Genomic DNA, 11,302 nt, shown 5'->3' on the forward strand with positions numbered 1-11,302 from the left:
CTCACTTTAGTCGAATTATTGAAAAATGAACTTTCTCCATGATTATTGAACTGGTATTGTACTTACTCCGACACACTCTACAGTTGGGTTATATGACGGTGCTGTAATACTGTAACACTAACGGGACAAACATTAAACTAGACTACACCAGTAGGCCATGGTTAATATTCACAGCCTCCTTTCACAGCGGTCAAGATTGATACGTTATTGTAAATGAGCCATCATGTGTATATTTATATGTAGGGTTGTTATTAACCACTAGGGGGCGCAGTGTTTGATAAACTGTGTTATGGCACTCTACCGTCTGGCCCAGCGATAATAAAAGAGAGGCATGACGTGAACACCTGTCTCACCTCTGAGAGCGCTGCAGACCCTCTCCAGTGTGTGTAGGATGTGGAGGGCGAGGTGTGTGTAGTACTGCTGCTCCGTGAGCGACGGCGGTGTGTGTGTGCCCAGCCGGTTGGCGGTCAGAGCGGGCAGAGACGCCAACCGGTTTAACACGACCTCTCGGAGGTGGGCGGAGTCACAGCGCGGGTCGGTTTCCACACACCGAGACCACAACAGCACACGGACACGCCCTGCAGTGAGGAACGCCTCCAACACACGCACACACCGCTCCAGAGCCGAACTCTCACTGAGAGACGGAGAGAGAGACGGGGAGAGAAATGGAGAGAGGAGGGAGGGGGAGAGAGAGAGAGAGAGAGAGAGAGAGAGACGGAGAGAGGAGGGAGGGAGGGAGAGAGAGAGAGAGACGGAGAGAGGAGGGAGGGAGAGAGAAAGAGAGAGAGATGGAGAGAGGAGGGAGGGAGAGAGAAAGAGAGAGAGATGGAGAGAGGAGGGAGGGAGAGAGAAAGAGAGAGAGGAGGGAGGGAGGGAGAGAGAAAGGGGAAAAGGAGCGAGGGAGGGAGGGAGAGAGAAATGGGGACGAGTGACAGGAAGAGAGAAGGGGGGGAGAGACAGGGGGAGAGACAGGGGGAGAGACAGGGGGAGAGAGAGGGGGAGAGAGAGGGGGAAAGAGAGAAAGAAAGACCACATCATAAATGTAAGCTTTCTCTAACTAACACACTCACTGTCTGTCTTTCTCTCTTTCTCTCTCTCTCTCTCTCTCTCTCTCTCTCTCTCTCTCTCATGTACCTCTGAGAGCTGATGGAGTCCAGTAAGAGCAGCAGCGCCTGGTCTGGAGGACCTCGGAGGAAGAAAGCGTCCCACAGTTCCCTGCGCTCGTCAACACTCAGTCTGTGGAAGCAGTCCGAGGAGCTGGAGGTGAGCAGCATCTGCAGGACGTGTGTGTAATGAGCTCGCCCGAATTCCGCCCTGTCCTCGGCCGAGGCGTCTCCGCCCTCCAGGTAGCGTGTGAGTGTGCGTAGAGCTTCGCTGATCTCTGTGTGATCCCGAGACGTGGCGATGCTCCTCACACATGCGCACACACACGCACGCACACGGAGCTGAGCCTCAGCAGTCTGCCTCTCCATCACACACACTGCAGATTCAAAACACAACACGCTTAATCATTTACACCGTCCAGGGGAGCTTCGGCCCCGCCCTGTTCCATAATAATCATTACACCGTGCAGAGGAGCTTCGGCCCCGCCCTGTTCCATAATAATCATTACACCGTGCAGAGGAGCTTCGGCCCCGCCCTGTTCCATAATAATCATTACACCGTCCAGAGGAGCTTCGGCCCCGCCCTGTTCCATAATAATCATTACACCGTGCAGGGGAGCTTCGGCCCCGCCCTGTTCCATAATAATCATTACACCGTGCAGAGGAGCTTCGGCCCCGCCCTGTTCCATAATAATCATTACACCGTCCAGAGGAGCTTCGGCCCCGCCCTGTTCCATAATAATCATTACACCGTGCAGAGGAGCTTCGGCCCCGCCCTGTTCCATAATAATCATTACACCGTCCAGAGGAGCTTCAGCCCCGCCCTGTTCCATAATAATCATTACACCGTGCAGAGGAGCTTCGGCCCCGCCCTGTTCCATAATAATCATTACACCGTGAAGAGGAGCTTCGGCCCCGCCCTATTCCATAATAATCATTACACCGTGCAGAGGAGCTTCGGCCCCGCCCTGTTCCATAATAATCATTACACCGTGAAGAGGAGCTTCGGCCCCGCCCTATTCCATAATAATCATTACACCGTGAAGAGGAGCTTCGGCCCCGCCCTATTTCATAATAATCATTACACCGTGAAGAGGAGCTTCGGCCCCGCCCTGTTCCATAATAATCATTACACCGTGCAGAGGAGCTTCGGCCCCGCCCTGTTCCATAATAATCATTACACCGTCCAGAGGAGCTTCGGCCCCGCCCTGTTCCATAATAATCATTACACCATGCAGAGGAGCTTCGGCCCCGCCCTGTTCCATAATAATCATTACACCGTGCAGAGGAGCTTCGGCCCCGCCCTGTTCCATAATAATCATTACACCGTCCAGAGGAGCTTCGGCCCCGCCCTGTTCCATAATAATCATTACACCGTCCAGAGGAGCTTCGGCCCCGCCCTGTTCCATAATAATCATTACACCGTCCAGAGGAGCTTCGGCCCCGCCCTGTTCCATAATAATCATTACACCGTGCAGGGGAGCTTCGGCCCCGCCCTGTTCCATAATAATCATTACACCGTGCAGAGGAGCTTCGGCCCCGCCCTGTTCCATAATAATCATTACACCGTCCAGAGGAGCTTCGGCCCCGCCCTGTTCCATAATAATCATTACACCGTGCAGAGGAGCTTCGGCCCCGCCCTGTTCCATAATAATCATTACACCGTGCAGAGGAGCTTCGGCCCCGCCCTGTTCCATAATAATCATTACACCGTCCAGAGGAGCTTCGGCCCCGCCCTGTTCCATAATAATCATTACACCGTGCAGAGGAGCTTCGGCCCCGCCCTGTTCCATAATAATCATTACACCGTGCAGAGGAGCTTCGGCCCCGCCCTGTTCCATAATAATCATTACACCGTGCAGAGGAGCTTCGGCCCCGCCCTGTTCCATAATAATCATTACACCGTGCAGAGGAGCTTCGGCCCCGCCCTGTTCCATAATAATCATTACACCGTGCAGAGGAGCTTCGGCCCCGCCCTGTTCCATAATAATCATTACACCGTGCAGAGGAGCTTCGGCCCCGCCCTGTTCCATAATAATCATTACACCGTGCAGAGGAGCTTCGGCCCCGCCCTGTTCCATAATAATCATTACACCGTGCAGAGGAGCTTCGGGCCCGCCCTGTTCCTGTTTTCACACAATTATAAACTTATTTAACATTGAGGACATCTGTTCATATTCCAAACATTATTCATTCATTCATTTTCTGTTTATTTCATCATTTATTCCTTTCATTATTTATATGATATTGCACATACACTGTAAAGATTTGGCATGTTTATAGAAATCAAAATACCGTCAATTAATTTTTTATTTTAGTTTTTTTTTTTAACATTCAAAATACACTCCAAAATGATTTACTTGTTTAAAAATTAAATATATTTTAGCTAAAAATAATAATAATAAAATGAAAATGAGGCTATAGAATTTTAAACGTAGGTACTTTGATTATGAGCAAACCAATAATAATAATAATAATAATAATAATAATAATAATAATGATAATGGTAATAATTATAATAATAATTGTAATAATTTTAATATAAAATGTAGGTACAGCTAATTGGGTAAATAGGTATATGATGTATACCATTGTTTCTTTTATTATTTTCGTCTTATTTTTATTTTATTATTTTTATATAAATAGACATAAAAGGCACGGAATTAAAACACTGAACGCAATATACACGTATTATATAACATTTTACAACAATTATATAACAACACTATAAACGGATAACTCCCTAGTTAAGTGCACTACTTAATAGTAATAGTTTAATAATATAGTTTATACACTATATATGTATCAGTATATTTTACTCACCTTAAAAAAACCCTTAAACTCCGAACATAAAAGCTACTGCGTTTATTCGCAGCTTACTTCCTTTTATCGGATATTAAATTAAATAAAATCCTCCGAACAAGTCTCAAATTAGACACCAAAATCCGCCATGTTGGTCAGGTCCGAACAGTAAAACCGTCCGTGTGGATACATGGAGAATATAGCAAAGGTTCCGCTTAGTCTCCTGCTGCTCAGTATAAATTAAAACGCCACAGTTACCGTAAACATTTAAAAGTGTATCTTAGAAAATTAAAATAAAAATGTATTTACGTACACTAATATATCGATTATTGTAAATAATTTATTCAGATACGCTACTGCACATGGGTAAAATACCTCATATCACCACGAGATGGCAGTGTTTTATTTTTTTTTAAATCACGTTTGACGTTTTGTAGTTTTATATTTTTATTTTTATTTCTTATTATATTTTTATTTTTATGTCAAAATCAGAAAGAGTTTCAGACAGAAACATGTATAAGCGGCTAACAATAATTATCCAACGAACTAATTATCCTTTAAACAAGCTGTGAAGTAACAACACAGTTTAGCTAAATGCTAAATTCCTGTCAGGAATTTACTTATACTTACACTCCCAAGTATAAGTGTACCAAGTATAAAGATAACTAAATGTTAAATCCCTGACAGGAACTAAAAGAACCCCTGAAGAACCCTCCCTAAGTATAAGTGTACCAAGTATAAAGATGTTAAACTCCTGTCAAGTTCTAGCTATTCAGATGAGCAATAATTTGGAGGCTGTAACGCACACTTGCTCAGTTAATAAACACAAGCAATGTGTTATTACTTAAGCGTTCCTTAAGGATCCATTAAATAATTACTTTGTGCTCTTTGTGATAGGATGACATTTTGTTGTAGACAAACTTTACAGAACCTTTAACACGTCCCCAAATGAGTTTCAGATTCATAAATATATCTATCTAAAATAAGAGCCAAAATACATACAATCTACAATTCAGAACGCTTAATTACTAAGAACCCTTAATTATCCACCCTTAAAGAACACGATGTCTTGTAACAAGACAGTTTAACTAAATGTTAAACCGCAGACAGGTTCTACGTCAGGGGTTTTTAATGTAAATATGTACAGTATACCGCTAAATCTAATAATTAAATAATGAATTAAATAAGTAAATAATGAATATGAGCCTCTGATCAAACGTTGCTTTTGCCAGGAGAGCTTCCAGCAGCTTCAGTTTCCCGGCCGTCTCATCCTCTGAGAGCGATTTATTTCATAATGTCTCATGATATTAAATTCCTTAATTACGGCAAAAAGTGGTTCTACTTGGAACCTTTTCAGAAAGGAGAACACTTTGGTGTAGGGTTGTGCATGGAAACTTCAAGGGGGAAAAATACAGAACCCTTAACCATTTCTACCAGTACGATCCTCTTATCAGATATTTTCAATCAATATAAACAAATGACTTATTTTATCGCCACTAGTCTGTCATAAGATTAGTCAGGACATGGTTGGGTTTCTGTGTGTAAAGTATCATGATTCTGTGTTTAGCTGCTGTTGAGCAGGGGGATGGGATACGGGAGGGGTGTGAGCACCCTGCTGGACAAACAATTCACACCTCTCCACAATAATAGAGGTACGGAGATAAAACAGACACGACAGCTAAAGCTTTTTTGATAGTAAAACACTGTAAACAACTGCAACAATAAAATTATAACCTTTAAACAGAGTAGGTTAGGTAAAAAAAAAAAACTAAACCCTCCAAATTCCTCAAAACTGTGAGTGTCTACTCTCATTTGAGTCATTAAACACTACTGTGGAGTGTGACATCACAAATAAATTCAATGCTGAAAACGGACAACCCCTCACCACGGGTATAGAGAGTGCTTATTTGAGTTACTGTATCTTTCCTGTCAGCTCAAACAGGTCTGGTCATCCTCTCTGATCAACAAGGCGTTTCTATCCACAGACCATCTGGATGTTGTTTGTTTTTCACACCATCAGGAGATCACCAGTTTCTGAAATACCGTCATCAAAGTTCTGGTGTTCGACGTAAACATTACGTGAAGCTCTTGATCGCATACACCGCACTGCTGCTGCCGCACGATTGGCCGATGGGATAGCTGCATGAATGAGTACGGGTATAGGTGTTCCTAATAAAGTGGTCAGCGATCGTTCCTGACTCACATCTGCAAAAGGTTGGAGATTTTGGAGAAGGTTCATGAGAATTTCACTTCCGATATGCTGAGCAAGCATCACGACACCACGGACACGCCCTCGTTCGTGAAAATGTTAACTTGTAACAAGAACATTTTCTTCACTAAGAGCTCAAGGACCACAGAACACTACGGACGATAAACGACCTGAGATATTATACTTTTGGGAGAATGAGTCGTTGATATCTTTTTGTCTTCCATTGTATTTTGTGTGAGGAGATTAGAAAGAAAAAAATAACGTGAACCGTGAAACACGAAACACGTCACTCATCATCGTTTCCGAATAAAGCTGTAACACCGAGGCTGCGCTCCTCACCAGATGTTTTTAGCTTTACACAGAGTGTGTAAAATAATCTCGCTGCCTGTAACAGGAGTAAAAGGAAACGTGGAGGTGAGATTAGATTAAAAAAGACCACATCAGCTCCTCTGAGAGAGGTTTTGGCAGATGCTGCCTCTCCTCTTTCCTGTTCTGTCACTGATATATGAATCCACACAGGTCCTGCTGGCTTCACGGTCTGTTTTATGGTTTTTCTTCTCTCCGTTTCTGGCTTTTTTTCTCTCTCTCGCTGTCTGTTTTTCCACTTCCACAGAACAGCGAGAACACTCAGCTCTGCCGAAGTGCACGTCCTCTGTGGATAAAGAGAAAGAGTTTCTGTTCCTCTTTACCTCATTCGCTCGTAACTCTGCGAAGGGAGCAAACTGAGTAGAGGTCATTTACATTCACACAGCGACGACAAAACCTCAGCACAGATCACTTTACAGCAATAATGAGATCATACGTAGTATGAAACGTTCATGATTGTACATCTCTGTCTGTTCTGGATTACACTAACCCTTCTACTTCAGGTTTTTCCACTTCCGGCTTGATAAAGTTCCTCAATGCACTCAGGTTCTGATTTATTAAAGACATATATATGTGTGTGTGTGTGTGTGTGTGTGTGTGTGTGTGTGTGTGTGTGTGTGTGTGTGTGTGTGTAAAAACATGTTTAAACTTGAGAACATCCACATAAATGTCCAAACTGTCCAGACTACTAAAAGGATCTGTGGATGATTGAGAGTCTTTTATACAGTATCTGAGCAGTAAAACACTTGGGCGTGTGCCGTTATGGGAAAATAATCAACAACACGGTGGTGTGATTCGAAGTTTTTACAACATCACGCCCTGAAGTGCTTTCTCTGAATTCCAATTACAAGAGCACGTCGTACTTTTTATCCGTCCATGGTTGCATTTAATGCTATGAAAGGTCCGTGAAACAACTTAGCTCCTCCTTTTCTCACCAAGTGTTACAAAGCTCTGACGCCGGAGACTCCTTCCGTAAACGTTAAAGAAATGTTAATCTCCTTACAGAAAATGTCCCCCATATCGGCTCTTACACACGTTTTCTGATCTGTCTATGTTGAGCGTCCAGCATGCGAGTGAAATGATACGCTATAGACACTATAGATACCAAGCAACGCCTTCTGACCAATCAGAATTGAGAATTCAGCAACGCTCCGGTATTAAAGTTTGCATTAATGAATATGCAAATTTGTGGTGTTTCGATTTTAAAAATACACCTAGTAGAGTAATTTGCAGTGTAATTGCTCCCTTGTGGAACAGAGACTGTGTGTGAATTAGTAGGACTGAAGGGCAGGTATTAAATTCGCCGAAGTATGGTATAATCGTGTATTAATAATATATAATCATTCGTTCTAAATGATTCGTTCTAAACTCCTCCTTTCAGAGAGCATACTCTGCTCTGATTGGTCAGATGTCCCAGTCTGCTGTGATCGGTCCACCGCTGTCAGCAAACAGCCGATGAAGACCAGAGGTGGGGTTTATTGGTACAAACCTACGTAGGTTAGTACAGGAAGTAAGTCTGGAATCACTAGCGAGTCGTTTCAGCGGTTCAGAATCGATTCCTTCTTTTGGGAGTCGATAACGCCGTTTGTCGTGCGCTTTGATTTTTGAAACTTTGCAGACTTTTTTACATTCACAAACAGCTCGATAACATGTTACATGAAAGGGAATCTCTGAAAAACTTGAATATTTGCACTTTAAGACTCAGGAAAATATTGTGGGTGAAACATTCATTACTTGTTAGCGTCATTAGCCTGTTCTGGCTGATTGACTACTTGATGTCACGCTCCACAGTAGCGGTTAATGGTTCATAAGATACTAGACACTCACGGATTTAAGAATTTTTCATAACCATTTCTCTCTTATTTATTTATTTATTTTTACCTAGCCTACAGCGGAAGTGACGCATGGTGTTTTACTATCAAGTAAGCTTTAGCTGTGCCGTGCATTTTATCTCCGTTCCACTGTTACCGTCGAGAGGTGTGAATTGTTTGTCCAGCAGAGGGCTCACACTCCTCCTCACCAGCAGCTAAACACAGAGCCACGATGCTCTACAAACAGAAACCCAACAGTGTCCTGATTCATCTTATAACAGGCTCGCAGCAATAAAATAATACATTTGTTTGCACTGGTTGAAAAAGTCGGACGCCGGTGTACTGCGAGAAAGAGTTAACGTCTAAGTAGGACAACTTTTACTGTCGGTGTTTATCAGAACGTAACGAGTGTGTGCTCAGCTCGGCGTGCAACTCGGTGCGATTTCCTCTTTTTTCCAACCTGTGTTCCGCATTAAGGCTTTCGTGCTGCTGTTTCTAACAGCAGCACACACTCACATACACTGTTGCAAACACACACACACACACACACACATACACAGAGATGTCTTTGGGCTGCATTCAGAATTGTGTTAAATTCATGTAACGATTTACATTACGTTTACGTTTATTCACTTAGCAGACGCTTTTATCCAAAGCGACTAACAAATGAGAAAAATACGAGCAAACTTTTCTGCAAAACTTTAATTGGTGTTTAGACTTCAGACTTACCCGTTTTCATACAGCGACATCATAATCATAGAGCCTGCTTATGTGGAGGACTGAATTCGAGCTGTGAGTGCTTGGTCAGCTCGTCCTTCAACCTTTCGTCACGTCTTCTTTAAACATTGCGTGCATCGTATGGACAAAAACACTGGCATTATTTGATCAATTCTGCAATTTAAAATAGGAACAACCCCACCCACATCGCCGTTTTCCCAGTTGTATATCTTCATATTTTCCCTTTTTGTTTTTAAAAAAAAAATAGTTTCTCGCGTTAATTTTCGATCGTATTACGTTCGAGAGAAAAAAAAATAGGTCTGTATTTTCGATCCCTTATTAAGCTGAGCATTTAAAAGTGAAAAACTCCACCTCGGACTACCCAGGAAAAATCTGCCACCTTCGGAGACGTGAACAACATGCGGATCTGAACAAGGAGCACAGAAAATCAGAGTCGCGTAACCCGACTCTGAATACCAGTAACTTCCTCCACGTAAATATTGATGTAACCTTTGGTCTTAAATCACTGTCTGTGAATATGAGCATTAAGTGATGATGCCTGACCAACAGATGATGCTCTTCTGAATTACAGCTCTGTCTCTTTAAATGTCAGAGCTGTAACCCACTTCATCGATCACCTCCCTACATTTAGACCTGCGTTTCGGACTTACTGCGGTCTCGGGTTTCTTTTAAAAGTCTTTTATTGCTAATCGCTAACACTCATGCTCTCTCTTTCAGGCTGTATATGGGATTTTATGTATTTATCTCCTCTCACTGCCTCTGAAACTCGATCAGATGCCTAGTGTGAGCTTTCTCTGTATTGATCTCTCATTTGGACCCTGCACACGATGGAGACAGGACTGTGTGTGTGTGTGTGTGTGTGTGTGTGTGTGTGTGTGTGTGTGTGTGTGTGGGGTCAGTTTTGAGGTTGAGGTTGATTCTCCACTCCCAAGAATCAGTAAAATGTCCAGATGTTACGCTGACCTTAAATCCGACTATCCTGTGATGCGTAGTGTTTAAATTCCAAGACCTTTCATCTATATATGGCGCAATCGTGACTTTTCTCCTTTTAAATCGTAAGTGATAAATATGCTCATTACGTTACGACTGAACATCCTGTCGAGTGAGGAGGAAACACAGACTGTGCGTCATTAGTAAAAGACAGATAACCAATGACAGTGAACACGACCATGGTGTCCGTCTATAAGCGGACGCTTTAGGACCTCCGGACCACCAGGGGGCACCAAGATTTTTAAAATTGATGTGCAAAACAAACCCCACACTTTATTATCATTTGGCGAATGTAAGATAGTGAAAGGGCATCACTTTAAGTTGTGAATAGAACTGAAACGGCGTAAGTACATTAAGCAACTAATGACAGACGATCATGACGAAGTCGTGGCCATGAAGCGTTCATGTCTATCCGGGCTGGAAAAAAGCAGGCGAGGAGAAACGTGTCCAAAACGAATTTGATTTAGTCGACTTGTCTGGTTTCTTTGTTCTGCTAGGTGATGAATTGGGAAACAGTTAGTGGTTAAATAGCTAGCTATCATCTAGAGTCAGACGTGTTAGGCGAACACATGTTAAAGTTGCTAGCTGCAGGTAGCTAAGCTACTATTATAAAACTACTGTATGACAAAAGCCTTTAAACATAACGATGGATTTACGCACGCAAAATACATTAAAAACAATTAGATCCAGACATGTTTGGGTGAATTATCTTTTTAAATCTTTCCCTTGAATTCTTAATTCCTTCTCACGCAATGTAAATTTTAGAAAATACGGTGTCTGAAATTACAACCGTTCTTCTTACTTTGAACGTGAAAAAAAAGAGTAAGTGTACGTACTGTTAGAGAAGAACACGGCACAGTTCCATCGTCGCATTTTGTTGCCATATGGCAACAGTGACATTTTACCAGTTAACTGAATGCTCAAGATATCTAAACTTGTTCAATGACCGAAAAATAAACGCAAACTTAGTTCGGATATCGATTCGTTTTATTCCTTTAAGCTGTTTTGCGTGAATATTGAAAAATCATTCACAATCAGCACGGCACTGGCTCTTACACCTCTACTATGTCCCCTTGCTCCTCTAGCACTCAGCTAAACGTCTTGTATGCTAGCACTACTTTCACTGTTTTCTGCTCGATATATCGCTTTGCCTGTATTTCCTCATTTGGGATGAAAGTGTCTGCGATAATGAAGAATGAGAGTGTAAATGATGGGTTGTCTCTTGGTCGCTGGTTCGGTCCTGTCTGTATGGAGGCGTTGTCTCGGTTCGATCCTGAGCTCGG

The 11,302-nt window shown here is 42.7% G+C and overlaps 1 protein-coding gene across 3 annotated transcripts in view; it reads right to left on the reverse strand.

Annotated features, from left to right (window-relative positions):
* Nucleotides 1–4,090, reverse strand: part of telo2 (TEL2, telomere maintenance 2, homolog (S. cerevisiae)) — a 13,077-nt gene extending 8,987 nt beyond the window's left edge. For 2 of the 3 annotated variants that reach the window (XR_008397304.1, XM_053684266.1), the window contains exons 1-3: nucleotides 3,927–4,090; nucleotides 1,135–1,480; nucleotides 354–634 (exon numbers count right to left, since the gene is read on the reverse strand). Coding sequence is in view for 2 of the 3 variants with exons in the window: in XM_053684266.1 (XP_053540241.1) it covers nucleotides 354–634; nucleotides 1,135–1,472 (619 nt within the window). In the remaining variant the exon portion in view is untranslated. The remainder of the gene's footprint in view (nucleotides 1–353; nucleotides 635–1,134; nucleotides 1,481–3,926) is intronic. The other variant, XM_053684257.1, reaches the window with a different exon arrangement.
* Between the last annotated feature and the right edge of the window lie 7,212 nt (nucleotides 4,091–11,302).

This window comes from Ictalurus punctatus, chromosome 1 (genome assembly GCF_001660625.3).
Source record: "Ictalurus punctatus breed USDA103 chromosome 1, Coco_2.0, whole genome shotgun sequence".
NCBI classification, from domain to species: Eukaryota; Metazoa; Chordata; class Actinopteri; order Siluriformes; family Ictaluridae; genus Ictalurus; species Ictalurus punctatus.